The sequence below is a fragment of the Pocillopora damicornis genome, chromosome 10, assembly GCF_964200805.1.
Source record: "Pocillopora damicornis chromosome 10, jaPocDami1.2, whole genome shotgun sequence".
Classification (NCBI taxonomy): Eukaryota; Metazoa; Cnidaria; class Anthozoa; order Scleractinia; family Pocilloporidae; genus Pocillopora; species Pocillopora damicornis.
The window spans coordinates 18,826,173-18,852,829 of NC_142679.1; the positions used below are offsets into that span (position 1 = coordinate 18,826,173).

The 26,657-nt window shown below is 37.1% G+C and overlaps 4 protein-coding genes, 1 long non-coding RNA gene and 1 pseudogene across 7 annotated transcripts; 2 read left to right on the top strand and 4 right to left on the bottom strand.

Moving 5' to 3' along the window:
* Window positions 1-13: 13 nt before the first annotated feature.
* On the bottom strand, window positions 14-4,756 carry LOC113664291 (coiled-coil domain-containing protein 137). The gene is made up of 6 exons (XM_089183917.1): window positions 4,578-4,756; window positions 4,161-4,297; window positions 2,922-3,060; window positions 2,312-2,391; window positions 1,531-1,610; window positions 14-834 (listed from the first exon to the last, which is right to left on the bottom strand). The coding sequence occupies exons 1-6, from the start codon at window positions 4,658-4,660 to the stop codon at window positions 613-615; spliced, it is 741 nt and encodes a 246-aa protein (XP_089040043.1). The 5' UTR covers window positions 4,661-4,756; the 3' UTR covers window positions 14-612.
* A 50-nt stretch (window positions 4,757-4,806) lies between these two features.
* On the top strand, window positions 4,807-8,000 carry LOC149039250 (oxidoreductase-like domain-containing protein 1). Of its 2 annotated transcripts, none has more exons than XM_089183925.1 (3): window positions 4,807-4,993; window positions 6,141-6,183; window positions 6,922-8,000. In XM_089183925.1, the coding sequence occupies exons 1-3, from the start codon at window positions 4,937-4,939 to the stop codon at window positions 7,173-7,175; spliced, it is 354 nt and encodes a 117-aa protein (XP_089040051.1). In that variant the 5' UTR covers window positions 4,807-4,936; the 3' UTR covers window positions 7,176-8,000. The 2 variants fall into 2 exon arrangements, with proteins under 2 accessions (XP_089040051.1, XP_089040050.1); XM_089183924.1 differs by having other exon boundaries at window positions 4,828-4,993; window positions 6,138-6,183.
* Window positions 6,127-13,644, bottom strand: LOC149039251 (uncharacterized). Its single transcript, XR_016180189.1, has 3 exons — window positions 13,613-13,644; window positions 6,634-6,742; window positions 6,127-6,253 (listed from the first exon to the last, which is right to left on the bottom strand). It is a non-coding gene; the product is annotated as an uncharacterized LOC149039251 (long non-coding RNA).
* Window positions 7,805-12,132, bottom strand: LOC113664270 (uncharacterized; annotated as a pseudogene). Its single transcript, XR_016180179.1, has 2 exons — window positions 12,115-12,132; window positions 7,805-11,474 (listed from the first exon to the last, which is right to left on the bottom strand). The product of XR_016180179.1 is annotated as an uncharacterized LOC113664270 (transcript).
* Window positions 13,645-15,232: 1,588 nt separating the features above from the next.
* On the bottom strand, window positions 15,233-18,186 carry LOC149039252 (uncharacterized). The gene is made up of 4 exons (XM_089183915.1): window positions 17,917-18,186; window positions 17,625-17,825; window positions 16,510-16,642; window positions 15,233-16,277 (listed from the first exon to the last, which is right to left on the bottom strand). The coding sequence occupies exons 1-4, from the start codon at window positions 18,158-18,160 to the stop codon at window positions 16,064-16,066; spliced, it is 792 nt and encodes a 263-aa protein (XP_089040041.1). The 5' UTR covers window positions 18,161-18,186; the 3' UTR covers window positions 15,233-16,063.
* Window positions 18,187-19,740: 1,554 nt separating this feature from the next.
* Window positions 19,741-23,071, top strand: LOC149039253 (calcium-responsive transcription factor-like). The gene is made up of 4 exons (XM_089183913.1): window positions 19,741-20,011; window positions 20,448-20,570; window positions 20,822-20,974; window positions 21,656-23,071. Exons 1-4 carry the CDS (start codon window positions 19,877-19,879, stop codon window positions 22,067-22,069), a joined length of 825 nt encoding a protein of 274 aa, XP_089040039.1. The 5' UTR covers window positions 19,741-19,876; the 3' UTR covers window positions 22,070-23,071.
* Window positions 23,072-26,657: the final 3,586 nt, after the last annotated feature.

Below are 26,657 nucleotides of genomic sequence, written 5' to 3' on the forward strand. Positions count from 1 at the left end.
GCCATTGTCATCAAGCATTAAAGTTTTTAATCTCTAACAAACATATAACAGAAAGACACCAATGAGATCAAAATATTTCCTTTCATCTATAATACTCTTTGTGAAGGTAAATCATTTTTCATGTAGTTGATATACATATCATTTAAGTAGCACGACAGCACTCTTTCTCGTCATGTCTGGATACAATGTTTTTGCTTGCCTTACTGATCTTGATCTCTGAGCACATTAACTTTGGGCAAATCTACACAGCTTCATGTAGATTGTCCAAGAAAGATTCAATTCAAGGCAAAATGACTGAATTTTTAATTTCCGCTTTTTTCTTTTTTCATCACTGTCAGTGAACAACCACACTGACTTAAACACCATTAATCATCTGTTCTGTGACCTCACATTTGAGAAAGTAAACTTTGTGACACCAGCCTCAAATAAACCATAAGTGCATCTCTCTGGTTACAGACAACCATTCTTTCTCTCATATTCTTATTTCCCAATACATCTTGTATGATCATTTTAAAAGGTCAGTGTGGACCATAACAATTATTGTCTGCGAGAAAAAAGACATCCTGCTTTAGGGTAATGTACCTGAGGTGTCCACACCCCTTCTCTAATGTTTCACACAATTTCTTCCTTTTCTTGAAGACGGTGTTTCCGTATCATCCTGTAGGCCATGATGGCATGTTCTCTCTCCTTGTCAGCTTTTTCTTGCTCAAGAGCTGACATGTGCTTACGTTTTTTGGTTTTGGGAATCCCAGAATTATCTGGAGTCCTATTCTGCACATTTGTGTCTTTTGTATTCTGTGGGATTAGTGAGTGCAACAACAGCGCCTTTGATCCCTAGGACAGAAAACAATCAAATAAATGCAAAGTTCAGTGATGACCAAAGATAGAAGAAAATGCAATGGTCTCCATGTTCACTATAATTTTTTTTAAGGACATGCAACAAAGAATCAACTGCAAAACAGAATAGTGCACAATTATTTGCCAAATGCGAAGTGAATATTGTTGAAAATTGTTGAGAGGATTATCCAACAATAATCACTTCCCCTTTGGCAAGTAATCGTTAAATGTAAAGGGAATAAATTCCATATTACATGAGAATTCTGTTTTGTCAACTGAGTTTTGTAAATTGGCCCCAGTAAAGAGTTTCTAAAGTTGATGTTCCAAGTAAGCATTCTCTCTTGGCGAGAGCAAGATATGTACTAGTCCATACTAGTGTGAACTTCATGTAAAGTTTCATTATAGCAAATATCAAAAAGCTGATAATTTGTGAGACAAAACTGGACAACAATGAGAATAACTATGAAGGCTCTAGACTTGACTCAATGAGACCAAACCAGAGGAGTCCAGATTAGATATGAGTACACTAGGTCAGAGAAGACCAAACAGTGTAGGGCTAAAAGAGCTTTGACATGGCTAGAATAGACCAGATTAGCTGAGACTACACTAGCTACGAGTCCCGTAGACAAGGCTAGCCTAGACTAAACTAGAATAATCAAGCCTAAATTGGACAGGACTAGTACCCCTACACACCTTGTTTGCTTCTGCAGCTTTTCTTGGCTTTGCTGTTATGGAAGGAGGCTGCATAACAACATCTCCAAACCGTACATTATCTGAAAACAAAGCAATGATAAATCAAACAAGCAGGCATTACCCTGAGTCCTCAGCACAGGTGTTAATTGCATGGTATGGATTGTTACCAGTCTCTCAAACCCAATCTTTGTTTCTTCATTTCTCTTGGGGAAATACAGGCTCTGACTCTATTCCAAAAGAGTGGCAGTTTATTAGGCCAAGCTTTTACAAAACAAAGCTTTATTTAACTCTTTAACTCCCAATATTTTATTATTAACTCTCCCCTCTAGCTGATACACACTTGCTTGTCAATTAGTTACAGGAATTTGGTGTTAGATCAAGATAACAACTTCTACCTGATAAGTTTGATTATTGTCATCACCTGTTTGCCGGATAATGTATGGATATTAATTAAAGGAAGAATCAAAAGATTGATGAAACTGGTTGCATAGGCATACAGCCCAGGGGGCTGCAGCCTTTGGGTGAGGTGAAATATTACCATCTGAATGACACCTTACATTTGTATGCTTCAGAGGCATGATGAGAGTAACTGTGAAGGTTTTTTTAAGAAGTTGTCAGTCTGCCCTGTTAGACTCTTTTTGCAGTCTGAGTTAAACTTAATGCAACTGGATTTAACAAGGTTTCCCATTTAAATCTCTATGTTCTTTAACAACTGAGTATTCCCCTTTAAGTACAGCAGGGCAAAAAGGTCCTTGTGGGTTTGTCAGCATGTAAAATATACCTTTTGTTAGGTCAAAGCTGGCATTTTCCTGTGACAACCTTTTCTTTTCTTTCATCTTTTCCTTTCTGTCTTTGAGATGCCTAAAATGCCAAAGGAAAACAGGAATCAAACCAAAAAAGTGTTCCAAATTTTTTAGATTGAAACTAAAAAAGTTTAATTGAGTCTTTTGACTACTGTTAAAATTTAAGGTAAGAAATTCAAGTGGAAATCATCATAAGGGTGACTGAGGGATAATGCAGTGAGATTTACCCCTAGGACTATTTAAAATTCAAGAAGTCAAAAACTTGATTTGAAAAAAGCTTCATAGAGTTACTAGACAGTGTAACTACATGCTGAAAACCAAGATTATTACAGACAAGAAAAATATGGGAAATGTCATACAGTCATGTAAGTCATTAAGTATTAAGTCATTGGTACTGAATTGAAATATGACTTGCTTGGGGCTTTTATCAACAAGATAATTTGATTTGAGCCCAGCATCATTTATAAACCAGCAAGCAGCATGATCATGGTGCACCCATCTTTTTAACCAGTTGCAATTCTATCCTTTGGAATTTAAACCCTTGTAAAACATAATGCACACTTGCATAAGAAAGGGAAAATGACCTACTTTTTTCTTGCATCTCTCATCTTCCTTGATGCTTTCAAAGCCTCTGCAACCTCTTGAGTGGCCTCTTGGTCAATCCTATTAAAGTACTCTTTCTTGCTTTCTCCAGGCATTCTTTGAAACTTTTTCATTTCTGATTGGGCTAAAAAATATTAAGGGCGATACACATGTAAAGTTAAGTAGTAAAGAAAACTGTACTTTTGAGCTCAGTCAATGACTGAAAAAAGATTAATTGGTGACTGAAACAATACAAGTAATCCTTTAAACCCTAAGGGCCAGTTATTCACATGAGATCTAACCCAAAATACACTTTTACCCATGAAGTGGGCCTAATGTATTCTCCAGTTCAAGGTTGTTTTCATTATGTAAATGTCCTTGTACTGCTAGATTTCAGCCCTTTTGACTATGTTCGCAAAAATGAATGTTAAGATAAAAGATTTAGCTAAATTTGAGAAAGTTTAGAAAGCTGTTTTGTTAAACAACAGCTAAATTTTGTCTAAATAACTGGCCCCAAAGTGACCAGCACCTTATTTCTCCCTACAGTAATACTACTGAATCATTCCTTAAATAAGGTCATGAGAGGAAAGGTAATGATCAACGACCTACAATGAGAAGAAGCTTTGATCATTACATGAATTCTCCTTTTCAATACCAAAGGAAATGTATAGAGAAGAGTATAGGGGATATGGAAACTGATGTTAGGGTGCAAAGGGTTAAGATTAAAAAATTTGTAAACATTGATCTATCCCAGGGGTGTTGATAAGTTTGAAAGTAGAAAGTAGGCAAACAATAACAAGTGCATGGCTGGATTAATATAGACCCCATGTAATTTGTCAAATAACATGCCAAGACTGGAAACTATACAGTTATTATATCCCTTGGTTTTCACAACATTTGTGGGAAACTTAAAGAAAATTCTGAACCTAAAATCAAGCTACATACCCTACATGCTAGATATGAGGCAAACTTGTCTTATACCATTCAATGGTATGATAACAAAGAGCTTCCTGAATTTGCCTTGCTCCCATCATATGGCTCAATGGCTCATTTTGTAGTAGTGCCCAACTAATATCTAGGAGGCTTGCATACTGCAGAAGAAATAATTTTTTCAGGCTTTTAAGGTATATGCCTTTTTCTGTTCATCTTCCCTTAATAAGGCCCTGAAATATGATACTTTCTACTATAATCTGATCCTTGAATGCCACCTGTACTAGGTAGTGACAGTATGTACCCCACATTTACCTGTTTTCTTTTGCTTTCTTACAGTTCTCTTCCTTACAGCCGTTTTCTTCATTACTAGCTGTCTTTTCATGAGATCCTTTGCAGCTCTTGGTATTCCTTGTTCACCAAGTTTTTCTTTCTTTGCCAGCGACTTAGCACTACGGAAATATTAATGTGCCATTCAAATCGAAATCAATTGTGTAGTTCTGTTTATATCCCAGCCGAAGCGATTATTAACAATAAAATACTCCTTATACTGAACTAATTTACCAATCCTGTACGTAATAAGAATAGTCATAAGAAAATAAGTTTCATAGATCTTCAATGAGTTCCAAATGATTTAAATATTACACGTAACTTTAAGTATTATATCAATATGGTGTAAGTGCGTTAGAGCCATGAGCACATTTGTATCACGCACTCCTCGAGATCGCTCACCTGGTTGCTTTGCTTTCCTTCTTCGGTCCTTTATAAAATGGGTCACACGATTTAATCTTCTTATATCTACTCATTCGACCCATTATGCAGAGAAAATGAAATAGATCGGTTTGCAAAATTTTATCACACAACCTGTTTAATTTCAGCGGCCATATTTGTCATCTGGATGAAAAGTACTGGGAATTAGTCAGCGGTTTGCTCATTTGAATCAATTATGTCATGTAAACCTACTTAACGGTGGGCAAAAAAATGACAACAACCGTGATGGCGACGTAGGGTGAGCGCTCTGTTGTGGAAGAAACTCCTTTGGGATTTCAGTTGAGTGTCATAGGATATATTTCCCAGAATTTACCTCGTGAATGTTCAGAGCTGTTCGTTGCACGTGGCAAGGAAACAAGCTGTTAAATCTGTCAAATGTAAGTGCAAAACATTGGAAAGGATATAGCACTGAGACTAGCTTATATTTAGTTACTATTGAAACAAGAGGGTACTTTTGAGAAAAAGCCTCCACCCTTAAAATATTTCGGAAAAGATTGCAAATGCTGAAATTACAAGTTTTTTTCTAAAGGTGATCGAATATATTTCTCAAAGAGAGCTGAATAATGCCTGCCTCAAAGTGACAGACGGATTTAAACTTACTGCTTTTTACACTTTTTCATTTCTCCAACTTTATTTTACGGATTGAGAGAAATTAAAATTAGGAATACGTCTATTATACAGGTTTAAAGTTTCAGGGACAACAGAACGATCATTCATGACCATGAAAGCAGAAAAATGGGCGCTGATTTGGAGAGCTTTTATGGGTTTTGAGCAGTAATTAGATAATTCTTATATATATTCCCGGTTTTGAGCATGTTCTCAAATCACTGTTCGAACACTTTGTGCGCCAGTTTCATAGGGTTGTCAGTGGTTACTGTAAACTTAATAGCAATACAACAACCATGCTCATGATAGTTTCTTATGAAAAATGTGTTTATTATTGGTTCTGTCACTCTCAAGTTTCTCTGAATGTTCTCTTTCTGTGCATTAATGTATAAAGGGGATAAGTTTCTAAAGAAGCTGTGGTGCAGTGTCGGTGGGGGAGTATAGGAGGGTGGCCAATTTATTTTATCAACTCAGTTGATAATACTTAATTACCCCATTAATATAACAGTTGATTGATCTGCCCACACAAAAGGTGTGCAAGATTAATGTGAAGAAGTGAAGATTCTGAGAGTGAGCAATAAGTTATGTGTGACTACTATACTGAAAATGTGTGCTTACTCTTTTAATTATATGTTTTGAACTATTTTAGTGGGTTGACTAAGAAATGACACAAGATTGTTTAAATGTTTGTATATTAACCAAGGTGCTTATTATTTTTTGTATCTAGTTTATTACATCTTCAATATATATTAATCTAATATTCAAAAGGAGGCCAAGTGTTATGCACCAAGGCTTAAACTTTGTCTTGAAATCAGCATTGATGGGATGTTGAAATGAAACAAATTTAACTTATTTTGAATATGTCATCATCCACAAAATATCAAATGACCTAGATGCTTTTCTTTTGATTCATGGCAGGGTGTCAGAATCATCATAGAAAATAAAAGAACAACAGGAGAAGGTGCAATGTTTGATAATTAAATAATATGTTTCTTCCAACATCTTAAATTGTTAGTCTCAGTGTGCATTCCCTGGAAATGTAAGAAATAAGTGAATGATAATTAATGGGAAGAATGGAAAGGTGGAGATAAACAAACCTCACATTTTTGTAAACCCTTGAACTCCCTTTAGTAACCGAGACAAATTTTCTCTTAAAAATATCAGGGAGGGCAGAGAGGCTAGGGGTCACAAATGACTTGGAAATTCTCATTGAATTTACATTTCATCAGTGGCTTAACCTATACACTTACTCTGACCACCTGTGTGGCAATGAACATATGAACACTACAGTAATGTGGTAAAGATGTCACAACCAGTTTCATCTATTTGTTTTTCTTCATAATCAGTTTTGTGAATGCCTACAGCACACCAGTTCCGATATTTTCATCTAGAAAAAAAAATGAAAACACACCCCTTCCTTTGCCAAATTTCACCTAGTTTTGCATATTTTCTTCACCATCCTGCATTCTCCCAATTTCCAAGAAAAGTGGGATAGGATATGTCTTGAAGCATTTAAAATCCTATTAAAGCCAAAACAGTCAAGAGTATTAATTAACTGGATGAACTCTGAGCTAGGGTCAATTCTCAATAAATCTGTATTTACTGTTCAGATCTAATTTTTCCATGCTTTTAAATGTCTCCTTGTTTTTGCATTGATTTGGCTCTCTTGGACTAAAAATATGTTTGTTTAATTTAACAGACTCACAACAGGCTCTTCCATATTTAGAAATTAAGGAAGAAGCAAAAGGTGAAGAGAAGAAACTGCCCATACTTCCTCCCCCTCCTTTGGAGTTATGCTGCATGAGTGGCTGTCAGAACTGTGTTATGATTCAACATGCTGAGGAATTAATAAAGATGTATGGTGATGACTCAGCAGCCAGAGCTGCTCTGGAAGAAATTCCAGATGAGGGTCTCAAAGCTTTCCTCAAAATGGAACTAATGCTAAAAAAATAGCTCCAGACAAATGTTTGTTCTTTTCAGTGTATTTCCAATAAACAAAAGGATAAAAAACTGCCAGTGATTGGTACATGTATATACAGATTACACTTCAAGTAATATTCCTAAACTTCTGAAAACACAGGTGATATGAATCCTTAATTTTTACAAGGAAGCATTTTTTTACTTTTTTAACATAAAAATAACAAATTTTTCTTTTAGTAAGAAGCTAGAAAACACATGTTATTGTAAAGTTTCATATGAAGCCATTTCAGTGTCCCATCAAAATCAGTAAGTCAGGGTCGGCCAGGGTTTTTGTGTATTCGGTATTCAGGGGCGTTTTAAATCGGGTATACGGTATATTGCAGCTTAAATATGGGTATTCAGTATATCACTTTCTTTGAATTTCAGGTATAAAGTATTCAAAGCTTCGATTATTTTTGGGTATATTTGGAGGAATTTGGGGTATTTTGGGGTATTTTGTCTTTTTTTTTTTTCGGGTATATTGGTATTCCACTACCCCCCCTGGCCGACCCTGGTAAGTGCACAAATCAGCTGACTGAAATTTTAATTTGTACAAAAAAGCTGAAGCATAATAATTTTAGGTAAAGTTAAGCATTTCTTTTGTTTAATTTTTTCAATTTCAAGTAATGTTTTCAAAGGCAATTAACAAAATTAATGAACAATTACATTGGCATTTGTCTCAGCCAATCAGCATTTGATAATGCCCTCTATGTCATAATAGAAGAAAATGGCTAGGTTGATGTGATGAGAATGATTTATCAATTTTAAAATTATAGAATTGATGTGACTGTGTTAATAATACAGTCATTTTTGCAATCATCTCTTAGCTCAAACTCTGATGTGTACTGATTTTTTGAAGGCAATTGACACTAACCTAACTAAAACCAAAGATATGATGAAGAAAATATGCCAACAGGTATAGAAAACCATAAAGTTTAAGAAGCCAGAGTAACCTAAACTCAAAAGCTCCATAATCTGCTTCTAGTGCCCTTAGTGCTACTCTTGCCCCAACAACGTAGGGTATCACTTCCAAAAAGCTCCTAAAAAACCCAGTATTCTCGTCTAGCTTGTAGTATTTTACATATTGCACCAACAGTATAATAATTAGCACAAAGAGGTTAGCGTCAAGACTCTCGAGCTCAAACAACCCCCCAAAAAGAAAAGAATTATTCGAAGTCAGTATGATTCTGTCATAGTACGACCCAGCTAAGGGATAGTTCAAGATCTTTGATCGCCTAAAATTTTTCTTCATCGATGACCAAATGCGAGCCGTGTAGTTTTCAGGTCTATTCAAACTGGGATCACGGGAGACACGTTTTAAACATTCTTCTGCTGACTGGCGTAGGTGATGATTCAGAGGGTAATGTTTGGCGTAGATTTCAAGGGCTTGACGATAATTATAAGCTGCCTCACGAAGCTCACTACATTGTTCAAATACCATTCCAAGATTCAGCCATGAGTCACCTAGTTCAGAATGATCACTTTCCAATTTCTCCATCCGAATGTTCCTTGCTTGGAAGTGACAGTCTTTGGATTCCTCCAATTGTCCAAGATCCATGTACACCTGTCCCAGATTACTCAGTGCTTCTGCTATTGCGGGATGTTCTCGATCTAACATCTTCTCTCTAATAGATAACGCAGATTTGAAAAAACCCATTGCTTTTTCGGGTTGACCAGCACCTCTGTGTACCAGTCCTAGGTTGTTGTAGGACTCAGAGATCACAAGGTGGTTGGGCTGGTACAGTTTCTTCCTCATTTCAAACGCTTCCTCAAGATGTTTTTGCGCATCTTTGGTTTCATCTAGTTCACAATACACAATTCCAAGATTGTTTAAGCAGTCAGCGACCTGGGGGTGGGTTTCTCCAAAGCATTTTTTCACTAGGGCAAGTGATCTTTCGTAATAATCCTTTGCAATCTGGTGCTTACCCAAGACGCTGTAGATGGATCACAGATTGTTAAGGGAGGAAGCAACAGCAGCATCCTCTTCACCACACAACTCCTCCCTCATTTTTAGCGACCTCATGAAGTAATCCTTTGCGTCATCAAAGTGGCTTAGTCTATAGAATACATTTCCCAGTTTGTTCAAAGAGTCTGCAACTTCTTGACTCGACTTTTGGCCCTGATTCAAGTTGTAGCCGAGATGATTCAATGCACGCTCATGGTGTTCTTTAGCCTCTTCAAACATTCCTTGCTTCAAGTAGACGACACCTGTATTGTTTAGAATCTTGGCAATGAAAGCTTTGTCGTCTTCACTCTCTTCTTCTTTACTGCAGGTGATTTTGAGGGCACATTCAAAGTATTTCATTGCTGCTGGTAGATAATCTTGTTTGCTGCAAATGTCACCCATGCTGAAAATCGCTTCTTTGACTTCATTTGAGCTTTCATGTCTTGTCATGTGCAGTACCCAGTTTGAAGTATCCAAGTGGCTACTGAACGCTTTTAAATGGGGGGCCATCATGTTAGAAAAGAGGTGAAACTGGAGGTCCAGTTCTACAAGGTCATGTTGGATAAACAGAGATATTGTCTTGATGTATGACTGAACGATCTCAAAGACTTTATCCGTGGGGTTCTTCTCGATGAAATGACTTTTCATCACCTCATGTACGACCCGGTGCACTCTTACGAGAGCAGGTTTATCTGCATCTGGGATAAGCAGACAGCATTTGGAAATTTCTACTGCTGTGAGGGATTCGTCTATGTCCGGTTCCATTTCCATCACATATTTGACAATAACGTCAAGTGCAATTGGTGCTTGCGAAGACAAAGCTAGGAACTGGAACACACGCTCAAAAACGGCATTCTTGACAAGTTTTTGCAATGTCAATGAGACCGCTGAAGTCATTGACTGTGGATAATTCACGTTCGTCTCTTCGTAGACCTTTTCAGTTGCCTTTCTCTTTCCCTTGTCTAGTTGTTTGACATAGCTTTCCCATGTGAAACTTGCAGAACCAATATCCGTTCCTACTCCGTCGCGCAAGAATCGAACATACAGTGCTGCTGAAGCAATGGCCAAAGGCTGGTAATCTAAGGCATCTAATACTGCATGTTCTTCTTCATCATTGCCAGGTGGAAGCTTGGAGACACTCCTGAGAAGATTCACGGCGTCGTTTACTTGCATTCCCTCACTGAGGGAGATCCTTTTGCATGAAGGGTCACCAAATGGGAGATAGGTGCTCTCTTGCGTGGTAACAAGTAGTTGTCCACAACCTACATGCTCTCCTTTCTCTGACAAGAAGCAGCGTAAGCTCTCACTTTCATCAGCGTTATCCAATATGAGCAACCAGGTGGAATACTCTCGTACCTTGGAAAATGCAAAGCTTTTCAGATGCGTAATTTTTTCTTTCTTCGTCAATTTGGAATCGCCTCCTACGATATTATTTAGAGAGTATTCCGTGATTCCAAGCTCACGGCAAAATCTCTTATACGATTCAAGCAAAGTCTCTTCGCTTTCAGCATCCAGTGTCATGACAAATGAGTTGCAATCAGGGTTCTGATCAGCAAATTTTCCTCCAACTTGACGAGCAATCTGACTCTTGCCACATCCTGGATTTCCAGTGACAAACACGGTTACAACAGAATCATCGTCACTTCCGTTTTGGAGGTCACAAAGCATCTGCATGATTTCTTTGACTTCACTACTCCTTTCAATGACCTCGTGCGATGGCTTGGATGGAAGAACTACAAAGTTTTTGGGCTTACCTTGAATTTCTTTCTCTAAGACGGCAATTTGCTCTTGGAGTGTTTGAAGCTCCCCTGTGGGAAAGTTCCGTTGATTTACCATTGTCTGCAGTTCTGTTGTGTCAAGATTTAGAGCTATAAACGCGTTTGTGACCTTCTGAACATTGGCCTGAAAGTCTGATTCCAAAACTCTTGGTTGGGAAAGATGCACAAAAAACCCATTGCGGAATTCTCGCAAATCATTAACGTTACTATATACAGTAGGACTTGCACGTGACAGAAGTCCGCCAAGGGTATCGGAATAGAGAATCGCAAAGAAAAGGCAGGTACAATCCCAGGAACCGCTGTCTCCATATCTAATGCTGTTCAGAAGCCTATAGTTTCTCTTTCGGCTTTTTCGTGATTCCATGTTAAAAAAATCCATGCCATTACTGCTAGTGTCAAGCCATTGTCCACGTCTACTTCCATATAATCTATTCCATTCTTGTTTGAAAACTGATTGCAGGCCATCCCGAATGATTTTTGTAGTGATGTAACAAACACGGAAATAATTAAGCTCTTCCAAAGAGTACTCTTTCCTCGACATTTCTCATATTTATCTTGCCGCTGTTTGGTCTAAAAAAACAACAACGTGTTCTTAGAATATCATACTAATTTAAAGAATGTCAGGTTGAATTTTCATTTCAATGCATACGTTAGTAGCATTTGAAAGTCATAAATGACAATGACACGACTCTTATGCAAATGTGTATGAAAACACTTAATAAACTATCCTTACAATGTATTTCAGGTCTATCCATGCATTTCTTACGTATTTACCAACAATTTAATGGCTAGTCTTAATGGAAATAAAAAGGAAAAAGAGAGCAAAATAATATGTAGATAATCCATCACAAGGTCCTTGGCCGCCAAAAGGAACAGATCGCTATCCTGAACAATAATTAACAATTATTCACCAAAGTGGAGGTGAATAATTGTTTTAGTAAATACCACACAGATACCAAAAAAAAGTTTATTTCCCTTAACAAAGCAAAAAATGGTCGGACGTAAAACTCCTGACATGCGATTTGTCTCATGAGCTGCTCCGAGGTGAACAGTACTTCCAAATTACAGAATAAAAACAAACCAAAGGTAAAACATTTTTTAATATAAAGTTAACATACTAATAAAATGATAAACAAATAAATTGATCCTACCACCATCCTTATTGAAGTGACAGTAAATTAAAAATGTTCAAATCTTCAAAAGTATTTACATCATTTGCTCAACGAATTTTTTGGGAAAGATCTTAAGATTCCAGCTGTGAGAAGAACTGTATTAAAAAACCATCCCTTGTATATTCCCTGTGTTAAAACGAATTTTTAGGAGAATGACGCCTTGTCTGAAAAAATCGTCGGAAAAGGCATGAAATCTGGCACATGCTATGTCGCGTGCATAGGATTCCAATCTTAACACTCAGTATTGACTCCTAAGTTTATGTTTGTGAGTTCTGTGATATGGTTCATGAGTGTATGCGATTCTAGCTGTATCAAATGGTGCACAACACTTTCTTGTATTTGAGCGGATGTTCATGTGAGCGAAACTTTTCACGTTGTTTCTACTGTTTTGGGAAACATGTTGGAAAGAATCAGTAGAGATTTGGAAGCAGTACACAAATAGCTAGATTTCTGATTTGATGGATAAAGCTTGCTTTGTATGCACGGATACTAACTTCTGCAATGCCTAAGATATTCCAAGAACTGGCTTCTTTCAAATGTAATAAGCACTGGTATCAAAGGAGGTTCTGTTATTTGAGTACATAAGTCAAAATTCAAAAGGCCTAAAAGGTAAAAATTCACTAAGAATTGTCACTGCTGAAAATATGTAAAAGTCCAAGTATCGAAAATAGATAATATGAAAGTAACAGTAAATAACAATTATAACATTTTAAGACGTGTCTACATCATTTGCACAACGAATTTTTTGAGCAAGATCTTAAGATTCCAGCTGTGGGAAGAACTGTATTCAAAAACCGTCTCTTGTACATTTCCTCTTTCAAGATGAATTGTTATGAGAATGATGCCTTGTCTGAGGAAATTGTCGGAAACGGCATTAAATCTGGCACGTCCTAGGTTCCGTGCATAGGATTTTAATCTCAACACTCGGTATTTAAACCTGATGTTACATTTGTAGTTTCCGTGTAATAGCTCATCAGCGTATGCGACTCTAACTGTATCAAATGGTGCATAACACTTTCTTGTATTTGCATGACGGGCGGAAGCTCATTCAAGCGAAACTTTTCGTGTTGTTTCCACTGTTTTGAAGAACAAGTTGGAAAGAATCAGTAGAGATTTGGAAGCAGTACACAAAGAGATTTCTGATTCGATGGATAAAGCTTGCTTTGCATGCTCAGATACTAACTTCCGTAATGCCCAAGATATTTCCAAGAACTGGCTTCTTTCAAATATTGAAATCCGCTGGTTATGAGCAAGGAAATGTTATGATTTCGGGAAATAAGCAAACTAGTTAGTAAATATGCTTAGTTAAGGCAGGATAACCGTTGTACCGCAGTTGGTAACAAATATTTTATACAGTGCGGATTGCAAGTAAATGTACCGAATGCAGTTGAGGCCATGGATTTCTATCGGATAACCATACGTGGTCGGGCATGATTGACTGAGTTGGTCAGGGTCAAAATTAATTAAACACTCACCTAGGCTAAGATGATCTGCAAAGTCAATTCTTGTTACATTTTTACAGAGGAGTTTACTTACCTGTGGAAATCAAGCTAAACGAAGAATTCCAGCTGCAGACGTTCGCGTTATTATTGTGGCGAGACGAGCCTGGATCGGACTCGTTAAAAATCTTTCTCGTTCCAGTCCTAATAAATTTTTTAGTTACTTTGTAACTAGCAAATTTATGGATGCTAATTGGTCCAAAATGCCTTCCATGAATCTGTTCAAGTCTTGAGCGGTTTTAAGTACTGTAGGAGATACATAAGGCTACAAGAATGGCAAGTAGGAATTCTGTTACTCCGGAGAGACTATTCATTAGCAGTTGCAAACACACGGAGGCCTCGAGAAAATTGAAGTCAAGGGCTGGATTGTAAGCGACGACACCTGGCCACTGCTGAGGCTCGTGCATCTCCCTGGAAAACACGTGAAGAACTTTTCCTCAAATTTGCTGCAAATTACAAAGCTGGCATGGTAAGCAGAATACCTTTGAAATTGAATTAATGTCAGATCCAACCATTGAATCTGCACAATTGGGCAATCTTGAAGGAAAGTAATGAGGTTGGGGGAATGGTTGAGGAGGGGGACAGATGTATTTCAGGGATGTTATCATCAAAACTCTTATAACAAATTCCACTTGGGTTGTTTAAGTAAGAATGTCGGAAAGAATCAGCGTAGATTTGGAAGCAGCACACGAATAGATTTCTGATTTGATAGATAAACAAATTCCATTTGGGTTGTCAAAATAGGTGTTGCTGTTGCTTGCAACAGGTCGCCTCAGGATTTCTGTCACAAGGATGACCCAACCAAATGTAAACTGCAGCTTCAGAGTTTAGAACATGTACTTTCAGAATTACCTAGGAAAAATATTTATTTCATCACCAATTTTATTTTTAAGAAAGATGAACAATGTTTTTAAGTATCTCAACTTAAATTGCTGGTTTACTGAATGCATAGATTTCTTGATCACAGGAAAAAATTTGAAAAATCCAATCCAGTTTTTACTTGGTTTTCGCCTGGATATTTCCTGGTTTTCAAGAAAAAACCAAGTTTGGAGAAAATGCAATTTCCCCAAGTTTGGTTTATCAAGAAATATCCAGTGAGGGTTAAGACAAATTCCAAGCCTGGCAAACTTATATAGCCAGGACTGGAAAAAAAAGGAAATTGCAATATCCAGGAGAGGATTAATAAAAAATACAACTTTGGATAGTAAATTATCCAGAACAGGATATTATTTCCATTTTCCAGGCTTGGCAAATAAAAAATCCATTCAAGGATTAATATTGTCTCCATATTTGGAAAATTACATTTTCATTCTTGGATTTTTGAGATCTCCATTGTCGGAAAATGGAATAACCAGTGTCAAATTTGTGAGATCTCCAGGTTGGGAAAATAAGATAACCTATCTGGGATACACACGATCTCCATGTTTGGAAAATGTCATTACAAATCACTGAAATATTATGAGATCTCCATGTTTGGAAAATGAGATCACCACCAGTCAGGGATTTATGGGATACCCATGAATAATAAATGGTATACCCAGCCAAGGATTACAGCACCTCCCTGTATGAAACATTTTATGTCAAGTCTGAGATTAATGAGATCTCCATCTTATCGAAGTCAATAACAGCAAAGAAAATAAAGAATGCAGTCCAAGTATTCCTTTAACGGTCAAACATTTAATTATACAATAAACCAGCCAATAAGCTCAGTGCTACCTGTACATGTTCATCTTAAGGCCACTACATGGACATGCCTATCACACACCTGTACAGCATTCCTTGGCTTTAAACATCAAAATGCATTCTTAAGGTATCACAGAAGGAAAATTCAGGTGTTTGCATTCTAAGTGAAATTGTGTGCAAACCATCAATGCTAACCCCAATAAAGTATAACGTCTGAAAGATAATTGAGTATAGATTGTATTTTTGGATTTTGTTTTGATAATATAGACCATAATAAGCAATGTTAGCATTTGCTTGCGATTCTGAAGTTGTACAACATTAGGTTTATTCAAGAACACGTTTACAAGAAACACCTAGACTTTTGTGTGGAATTTGATCTACATATATTGGTCTAAAAAACGGTGTCTCAGATTTTTCTTTTATTGCTCCATTATTTTGTAAAATTGAAAAAGCACTATAAACTCCTCTTTTAAGTTAAAAATTCTTAAAAAATGGAGCATCAAAAGAAAAATCAGAGACACTGTTTCTTAAACCAATATGTGTAGATCAAATTCCACATTAAAGTTTAGGTGTTCATGTAAACATGCTCAGGAATAAACCAAATGTTGCACCTCAGAATCACAAACAAAATGTTGACATTGCTTATTATGGTCTATATGACTAAGACAAAATTCAAAAATAGCTTTCAGACGATATATACTTTATTGGGGTTAGCATTGATGGTTTGTACACAATTTCACTTGGAACAGAAACACCAATTTTTCTTCCGTCATACCTTAATTGGAAGGAGACCTATTCAAAAACTTTAAGACAGCCTTCTCTCTTGCATGTACTTTCTAATAATTTCATCAATGGCTTTTATTCCTAAGCCTGCTCTGGGGAATGTGTAAGATTCATCTTCAGCCAACTGCTTCGTTATCTCTTGGAGCTTCTTTGAATTTTCTGCACTGTTTCTAAACCAAGGGGTGGGTTGATCATCAGGCCAGACAGTCCTAGCAAAAGCAATGATTTTCTTCTTCCTAAGAATGCAAAATGAGATTATGAGGGCATCCAGAATTCTATCACAACAGAACTTCTTTTCTTTCTTTCTGCATAACACCTATAAAAGGGAATAAGATTAACTCTAACAAATGAAACCATTTTTCAGCATTTCCATGGATGTGTTAATAGCAAAGAGAATCAATAGTTTGTAGGTCACCTAAGGAAAATCACAACACAACTGGGGCATCAATATGTTTTAATCCAACTTACTTTGTATTGTAGACACTGCGGTCTAAAGAGGTCAATGTGTGCTTTTCCTTGTTTGTAAGAATTCTGTCGATATCTTCAAACCTTTCTGTACACACTAGCTTGGGTTTTTTTCGCTTGTGATTAACAACACTGCCTGTAGAAAAATTCCCAACTGTCATGTAATTCTCATTACATTAGGAAACAAGGTCTTTTCTGCCCTGCAGAAAAGGTACAGGTTTGTAATTTATACTCTCCTTTAAAACTTATGAATTTGTGTATTTAATTACGGCATGAGACCGTTCAGTTTTCGTTTTAAACTCACTGGAAAGTTAACTAAATGTAACGGTGCAATCTCACTCAAAGTAAGTTGGTCTCCAGTCTCAAGTAGTGCATGCATATCAGCAAGAAGAAGCAACCATTTTGGTATATCTCAGTATTTTTTGCTGTAGTTTTTGGAAGCACCTCTAGATTATAAACTAATTAAACCAGTTTGGTATTATGGGAACACAATATATGCACAAAATATTTGCAAATGTCACCTTGTTTTGCAGATAAGCAAAATAGACCCTTCCACGGTTTCTGATGCCATCTTGTTTGGGGGCAAACACAGCAAAATTTACAATAAATGTATGGGAAAAGTGAGCAATCTAATGTCTTATAATTCACGGAAAATTCTAATTCCGAAATATTTTTGAATTACAAACTCAAGATACCGGGTAAAAGAGTTTACTGACCAAATTTGAGGAATGTAAACTCGCTGGAAAAACGTAAGGATTTTGTTTTTACATACATTTGTCTGAAAACTGAGCCGCCGTTAGCGCGAAGAAGTTTAGGAGCATTTGTATGAAAAACTAGAAATGCGATTTCTCGCTTCCCAGCATGTATGTGTCCTTCACATTTAACCCATTAAATCTTTTGCTAGGTACGTTTACCTTGTTATTCATAGAAATTGCAGAGTGTTAATTTTCTTTAAATTATTGTGCTTCGAACTCCTAACTTTTCCCATACATTGGCTGTAAATTTTGCCCACAACAAAGATGGCACCAGAAACCGTGAAAGGGTCTATTCAGAACTTGAAGAAATCACAAAAATAAAAACTGACTGTATTATCATTATTGTGACTTTGATAAATTTACCGAAAAGATCCTGGACGGCAGTGGCAAATTTGTCCTTCTTTCCAATTGTTGATAATCCAAGATTGTCCATCGATGCATCGGACAAGATGCGTTCAGACTGCAGTGTACGCCCCTCGATTTCTTCTTCCTCGAATTTTCTAGCTATGCCTTCATCATTAAATAGCGCTTTTGCCCAGACCTTGACACGCTGAACATCCCAGTCTGAAAAAAAAAAGCAAGAACAAAAGAAACTAAGAACCGGGCAGAAGAAGTTGATTAGTAAGAAAGCAAAACTGTTTTGGCGGGAACTTACCTCTCGGATCTTCGACATCTTCTCTTTGATCCATGGCCACCACGCTCGGTGTAAAACCCGTGCTCGTAGTTCTTTTTAGCATCACTGGCGTCACTTGAGATTGAGGTGGACTATTCTCGCTCTCATCTACCGATAATATGCTGCAAGACGAATCTAGGTCAGAATTTTCCTCTTCATCACAAACTGGGGAGGAAACCATTGCCTTTAGAGAAGAACGATATGTCTTCGCTCGAACAGCCGCCATGACACAATGCACTAACAGTAATATTTCCCGGAAAGCACTATATAACATCGTCCTAAACCAGATGAGCCCACGACATATCAGCGGCATCTTGTATGAGTATCCGCAGTTTACAATGTGACTTCCGCTTATTCTTGTTAAAGCGTATTTTACAGTTTACTCATGGAATAGGAAGTGCGTTTGAGCCAGTTTCTGGCAGATTTGAACAGAAAAGCGGGTCTTTTGTTGGAGTGTAATGACATTTTTATCGATGGCGCTGTTAACGAAATGTTTGGCTGGTTCGTAAGTTGTCGACCTGGTTTCGGTCGATCTGATTAATTGACAACACCCCTAGGGCAATACATATCATCGTCCCAAACCAGATGAGCCCATGACACGTCAGCGGAATCGTAGCGAGAGTCTTCTATTTTCCTGCTCGTTTCCAGCGAATCAAGAGACCGTGACCTGTGTGACTGACGATAAAGCGTCGTATTCTTCAATATTTTATTGCGAAAGTATTCTTCCCATAACTTGTACAAACTAATTTCTGTCTAGATCACATATTTAAGAAAAAATCTAGCCTGTTATAAAGGCGTTAAAAGGAGGATCGACATTTAAATATGACCGGCCTAATAGTTTCGGTCGATTTTATCCTCTGACCTCGCTATCATCGACCAAAAGCAGATTCAGGTCAAAGATCATTTGCATAACTTTGCACTGTAAAATCTTTCGATTGGAACAAACATACAGTTCTTTTCTGTTTGTAATAAATTATCTTTACTTTTTATTTGACCATGATCTCTTGGTTTTTGTTCAACATCTTATTTGCTACTAATAGATATATTTGCCAAGGGGTGGTCCAGTTAATATTTAACACTCATGCATTTATGTTTTGCGGCTCGCGGGTAAATATTGGCGGGAAATCTAAATGTTTGGTAGAAGAACAAACATGGCTGATAACAGTACACCTTGGGCTTCAAGATTGACCGTACAGTTTGACCCTTATTCCGGGTATGTTAACGATGAAAGCAGCGCTGACGAACTCATAAAACAGTACGAGATAGCTACGACGACACGCTTCACTGTATTTAAACAAACAGGAGGATTTTCTAATTGCAGTAGGCTGGGTAAGTAAGCTCACATGTAAAGATTTACAAAATAAACCATACTGACAGTAAAGTAAAGTGAAGTATAACTTTATTTAGACACTATAGGTATTTAAAGCCAGGGGCGTGTGAGATCGTGTTATTAACATGAAATATAGATAAATCAAAATAAAAAAAAGGGATTTAACTTTTTTCCAATAATTATTGATATCTTAAGAATACATGTACACATCATTATTCTTCGGTTTACCCTGGTCAGTTAGACTTTCAAAATTAACATGTAATTAAAATTCAACTTAGCTTCAAGTGTCAATTTACTGTGAGCCTGCAGCAAGAGTTGGCAAGAAATGCTTAATTAATTAAGATCAAGCTTAAAGTGTCAAAACCCTACTCAGTGCTATTGCCACACAGCTGCCAGCATCCCCATCCATTACACCAGTCCTTGGGCTACATCTGGGTGGGGCAGGCTTGATTTTCAGGCCCTCCATTTTAAGCACCCATGTGTACATATGTACGTATGTGTTTGTGTACATGTATCGTATTGCTAACTTAGCTTGGTTCCTCTTCTCACATAAAAGAAAATGCAGATAAAAATGCTAAGAACCACCGTTTACAATGGGCTGACTCACAGGAGATGACAGGGTGCAGACTAAGTTTTGATGGCATCCCATTCCAAATTGTGGGGGTCAAAGTTTTAGAATGCCAAAATGGGCCAGACAGAAATAAGGCACTCAAAAGGAAGGAGGCTCAAAAGAGACTACAAAAAGATGTAAGCATGCATAATAATTAACTAAATAAGAATGTAAACAAGATGATATTATTACTTAAGGACTCCCAAAGAGGATGTCATATGTAGGGCATTACAAAGTTATTGATTTACCTTCACCTATTTGCTCTTAAGCTAACAAGGTGGTAAGTCCCAACTGATTTTTCTAAGCAAGTTGGTGAGCACTCACCTCTCCCTCAGGGCTAATAGCAGGCAATAATGTTTTCTTTTTTACCACTTGCAAGTAAAAGGACATATCACATTTTATTTGTTAAAATAAGCAAAGTTGCAAAAAAGGACCACTGTGACTGCAGTTTACAAGGTAGGAATCAAGTACTATTTTAAAGGATACTTTTCATTACTTCTAAGTTTATTGATAACTTGACTATTCCCATATGACTGCTCTATCTAACAATCCAATAAATCTATTTGGTTTCAGAAGGAGAATGCTGATCACTGCTATAACAACACCAAACAGCGCTTTATAGCACAGGATACGAAGAAATGTGACTGTCCAGCAAAGATTCACCTAAGGAAAATAATCAAGTATCCTGAAAATAAGGTCAGTTTATTTTAATTATTGAATAAGGGTTCAGGGGGCACTACCATTAACATGAATGATCACTAGCCTAATAAAGGGTGCTTAATCCTAATGGGCCTTGTCTTACATGTAGGTCAAGTGGACATATGATAAGACAACCTGGACATTTCGTTGTGCAGAATTGAAACAAATTTACCTGTAATGGAAACAGAGTGAATATTTTAGAAACCAATTTTTCAAATATTATTTTAATTAAAACATTATATCGTTAGATTTCAGAGAACACAAAGAGTAGAAGGGAGACAATGTCAAAATTTCTGAGAACATCCCTAGAGTCAGAAAAGAAGCAAACAATAGCTACAGAGGAGCGTATTTACATATTACTTCCTAAACCTACGGATCACTTATTTCACCCCATGGGGAGGGTAAGTACTTGGCCATCAATTAAATTTTTTTTGGAATCAGGAAACTGAAGTTTGGTGGGGAATTGAAGGTGACTTAACTTCACACAGATCATCAGTCTACTGTAGACTGTGCTGCTTCCACTGTCATGTCAAATATATATAAAGAATGAATAAAGATTATACATCACAACAAAAGACCAATAAAATGTACTACATGTAGAGCTTCTTTTAGCTACACTGGCACTCATTCCTCAAACTCAATGTCAAGACTATAATATCACAATTTTATCGGAGAGGGATTTCCACTGGCACTGTTTTAATGGAATGCTGTCATGGACTTTTTAAATGGATTTTCTTAAAAAAATACAGTGTTCAGTACTCTGTAATTATAACATTCTGTAACTATTACTGAAAAGCCCTACCAGAGGACTGCCGATAGTAATGTTAGTATAATTTGCATTATTATTCATTGAAAATATTTCCTTGTTTCTGAAAGGTTAAAACCACTCACATATTTCATCATAACCAGCTGCTGTTGACCAAATTTGGAAAAAATTTTCTCATATTGAACCAATGACATCAAAAGCAGCCGGCTCCAGGTTATTGAACCGTTGACCAAGAAAACCTGGGGATGAGGTTGTGTAATTTTTTAAATGAATAAATAATAAAGCAATTATTCTTTCTTTCTTGTTGTGTAATCAGACTGCTGGGCTACTTCAGCCTATTGATAAGACACTGGTTAAAAAAATTCATGAGCTTGTTGGAAGTGGTGTTAATTGTGTTTCTGAAATGCAACGGCACCTGCATCATTATGTAAAGAAGGAACTTTTCACAGGCCAACAGCCTCCAGATCTAACCAACAGACGGTTCTTCCCAACAACCATGGATGTCAGGAACCACATGTATTGTGCCACAGTGGTGTGCAGACATTCACAAATTGATCAAGAAAACCTTGACTTAAAAATCAAGAAGTGGAAAGAAGAAAGCCCAGATGATAATTTCTTTTTCAGGCCTTACTGCCTTACAAGTGATAGTGAGTCCTATCAACAACCACAGTCACTGAAGGAAGAAGACAGCACTGATGTAATTAAAATAAGTATAGGTGATCCATTTTAAACAAGACAACATGGCTGTGTGATTCTGAGATACATGCTGGTCAGATCCTCCTAAAACAAAAATTCCCTCTTGTAGATGGTCTAAGGGACCCTGTTATTGTGGGTGCATTAGTCACTCCAGCTATTAGTGAGTTTGTACAGATCATAAACACTGGCTCACACTGGGTTTGCCTGAGCACAATAGCTACTAGTCCTGGAACTGTCAAGGTGTATGACAGCTTATATCAAAATGTAAGTGCGGTTGCCATTGATCATTCATGTCACATGCTATTGTATACTGGTTCTACAGTCACTTTTTGTAATGAAAGAGTGCAAAAGCAAACAAATTCAAATGACTGTGGCTTGTTTGCACTGGCATTTGCTACAGATTTATGCCATGGCCTAGACCCCACAGCGCAGTCATATGACCAAGACAAAATGCGCAAACACTACATCAACTGCCTGGACTTGCATGATATGGTTCCTTTCCCAAGAACGTCAAGACGGGTACCATATCATGCAATCACCAAAAGAAAAGCAGTGACAATCTAAAAGTCTATATGTGGCTATGGTCTGAATGATTTGTAATTCAAAATTATGAATGAATTCAAAATTATGAAAACTATGAATTTCTCCGTCAGTTTTCTGCCTAACTCAGTTTTCTGCGTAACTTATTTTTCCTTGTTCTTGAGTTTGTGGTGCTTTAATATCATGATGAAAATTGCCTGTAAGAATTTCATGGATGATACTTATAGACCCACATTTAATCCATAGGTTATATTCTACAAGTTCAAATTGAAATACTTAACATTTAGGAGGAAGCTCAAGCTGAATATTCGAATGTTGACCGTCGGTGTATTGTCATCAAACAATCATCTTAAAATTGTGAAATATGTACATCAATTTATTTAATACAAGTTTGAAGGCTTATCATGTGATAAACTTCTGATTAAGTACCTCTTCAGAAATTTCTGTACATATAAGTTTAACACAAATGCAATTAAAATTAATACTTATCTTTCTCGAGTATTTTGATGTCATTGTTCTTCTGCTCACTTGGCAGCTATGAGGCTTAGGTCGATGGTGTGTAGGATTTTCAAGAGGTGTTGCCAATCAATCAGATCGACCGAAACCAGGTTGACAACTTACGAACCGGCCAAACATTTCGTTAACAGCGCCGTCAAAGTATCATTACAGTCCAACAAAGGACCTGTTTTTCTGTTCAAATCTGGCAGAAACTGGCTCAGACGCACTACACGAACTTCCTAACACTCGAGTACACTGTGAGTATGCGTCAACAAGAAAAAGCGGAAGTCACATTGTAAACTGCGGATACTCATACAAGATGCCGCTGATATGTCGTGGGCTCATCTGGTTTAGGACGATGTTATATAGTGCTTTCCATTTCCCGCTATTTTTGCCGTGCCGTGATTCGCTCTGATTGGTTCAAAACAAATGTTACTTCTTGTAAACACACCTGAAGTGTCATTAATGAATGACACCGCTGTCTGGCTTGTAATTCAAGCTGCAAACATGGCGGAGGGAGGAAAAGGAACAAGCGACTAAATACAGGAATGGCTCCGACCTGTGATTGGATGATAAAAATAGTAAAAGTTCATAAGTTATATCTTAACTCCTTGCACGTGGGTATTGTTAACCGCGTGTACCGAAGCGGAACAATGAAATATCGATGCGAAAACACCGACGTGTCAAACAAGAAATGGCTACTTACATAGCGAAGATAAGGCAGAGTCTATCTTCTTCAGCTAGGTCGTTCAGCGATATTCCGGCGATGAAAAAGTCATCCGCTGCCAATTTCCGCTGACAAAACTAATTTAGTCTGTCTAGGCGGACGACCAGAGACTGGAGCCATTCCTGTATTTGACCGCTGACAGGAATGGCTCCAACTCATGCGTATATTAATTTTTTGGTTCTGGCTAAATAATTTATATACAGATAAAAAGTGAAAGAGCTATTTATTAGGTTCTTCTTATGTTGAAGTCTACAGTGCTTGCAAATGAAGCCCTCTTTTACTTCTACAGGGCCATGTAGTTTCTAAGTTTTAAAATAATGCAGCAACTGCATACCATGTTTGAAAGATCACGCAAGGTTGCGTGACGCTGCCACCGATGTTTTTAATTTACAGTATGCTCTACTTGAGAAGTATGGCTTGCCCGCAATCGAGGGAATTTTTTTCGTGGAATCAGATTTCCTAGGTAATTGTTCACATGAAGGACAAACCCATTTATCGGGTTCTTGATCTATTTTTGCACAACACCCAAAGGAAGAAAGTCGCGGATTAATTTTGCTTAGTAATTTCTAACAACTCCACTAGATCTAAAAAAGGAAAAAACAAAACAAAACAAAAAAAGTGTCTTACCAGTTAAACCAGTGGCAGTAGCCCTCGCACTGAATCATATCGAAGTACCTTGACTGTTTGCAGTGATAGCACAACCTTCGAACAGTTTTTGGCCATAACAAGAAAGAGTAAAATGATTTTATAAAACATGTTCCAAAATTGATGAAGGCTGTTCATCACATGACATAGTATTGGAACGAGTATATCTCATTAGTTATCGTATCACACTACTGTTTTAGACAAGGTATTTATACCACTTAAATTTAAGAAAGAATGAGTGGACCATAAACTACATTTTCTGTACGAGCCATCCTAACCTAATTTGCCAACTGCTTTCCAGGCATCATCTGTAAAAAAAACCTCTTCAATTTTTCAAATTTGAAAATTTTCAGCTAAAACCGCGGCTCCCAAAAAATATTTCTCATCTTGCCTAATAAATTTTCAAAAGAAATTTTCAAATTTTCACAACTTTGCCTATTCCTGCTCGTAGGTCCAGGTAAGCCCTTATGGTCACTGGTCATAGCTGCTAACAATGGTTTATAACTATACGCGTTTAGTGTTACCTCGTAAAACTCCCCGAAGAAGTTACGAGAGTTAGACGAAACGCGTCAGAGAATAAAGAAGTTTTACAACTACTGTTCGTACAGCACTGCTCACCATTTTAGTTTTAAATTTTTAAATTTTTTTTTTAAAAATTACTAAAAAAGTTATTGAAAAAAAATTAATAAACGGTCGAGTCGGAGCTATTCCTGTCAGCGGTGAAATACAGGAATGGCTCCAGTCTCTGGTCGTCCGCCTGAACTGACCAAATGAGTTTTGTCAGCGGAGCTTGTTAGCCGATGACTTTTTCATCGCTGGAATATCGCTGAACGACCTCGCTGAATAAGAAAGGCTGCCTTCCCTTCGCTACGTAAGTAATCATTTCTTTTTTTACAGATCGGTGTTTTCACTCGCATTGATATTTCATTGTTCCGAGACACTTTGAGACACGCGGTTAACAATACTCACGGGCAAAGAGTTAAGATATAACTTATTAACTTTTACTATTTTTATCATCCAATTACAGGTCGGAGCCATTCCTGTATTTAGTCGCTTGTGGAAAAGGACAGCTATCCTCTCTCTGCTTTTGTTCTGCCAAGAAAACAGTTCATGTTCTCTGTTGCTGCAGTTCCTGCAATGGAAAACCTGTGAATTACCGAACCCAAATATCCCACTTAGAATTTGAGAGGAATTTGGAAGCCTCCAATGCAGTCAGTGTAGCACAAAGGAAGGAGACAATCCATTTCAATAGCATTGTGTCCATTGTTGATGGAGAATGGGTTGGCACTGCTTGGAAAGATGCCTAAACACTGTTCAGCACACCTTAATTTTATAGTGGGGTGTATCTATTTTATACACTCAGTAATCTTTATTGTTTCCATTAATTATTGGATATTCTTCAAGAAGGTGGAACAGAACTTTGGATTAATTAGGAGAGGCAAACACATTCAGATTTAGGTTATGTTAACTGGTATACATGTAATTCTCTAAAAACCCAGAGTAATTTACCAAATCTGGATAATGAAGGTTTGTTACATTATTTCTTGATTTTGCTTATTATCCAGGTTTGGGTTTGGAAAAATGCCATCTGCATGGCAAGTAAATTATCCAGATTTGGTGTTTGTAAATTAGGATACTAGTAATCCAGACTGATTTACCAATCCTGGATAACAAAGAAAAGGATTGTGAAAGTCCACTGTTGTTTTTACTCTTATCCAGGTTTGGATTTGGGAAAAAAACATAATTGGCAAGTAAATTATCCAGATTTAGTGTTTGTAAATCAGGATATTTAGTAATCCAAACTGATTAACCAAACCTGGATAACAAAGAAAAAGGATTGTTAAATTCCACTGTTGGTTTTGCTTTTATCCAGGTTTGGATTTGGGAAAAAACATAAATGGCAAGTAAATTATCCAGATTTGGCATTTGTGAATCAGGATATTTAGTAATCCAGACTGATTTACCAAACCTGGATAACAAAGAAAATGGATTGTTAAATTCCACTGTTGTTTTTACTCTTATCCAGGTTTGGGTTCAGGAAAAAACCAGTTTTGGCAAGTAAATTATCCAGATTTGGTGTTTGTCAATCAGGATATTTAGTAATCCAAACTGATTTACCAAACCTGGATAATAAATAAAACAGAGTGCAGCCTCTTGGTTTTCTAAAAATCCAGGTTGAAGCCTGTTTTTTAATATCCAGAGCAGGAAAAAT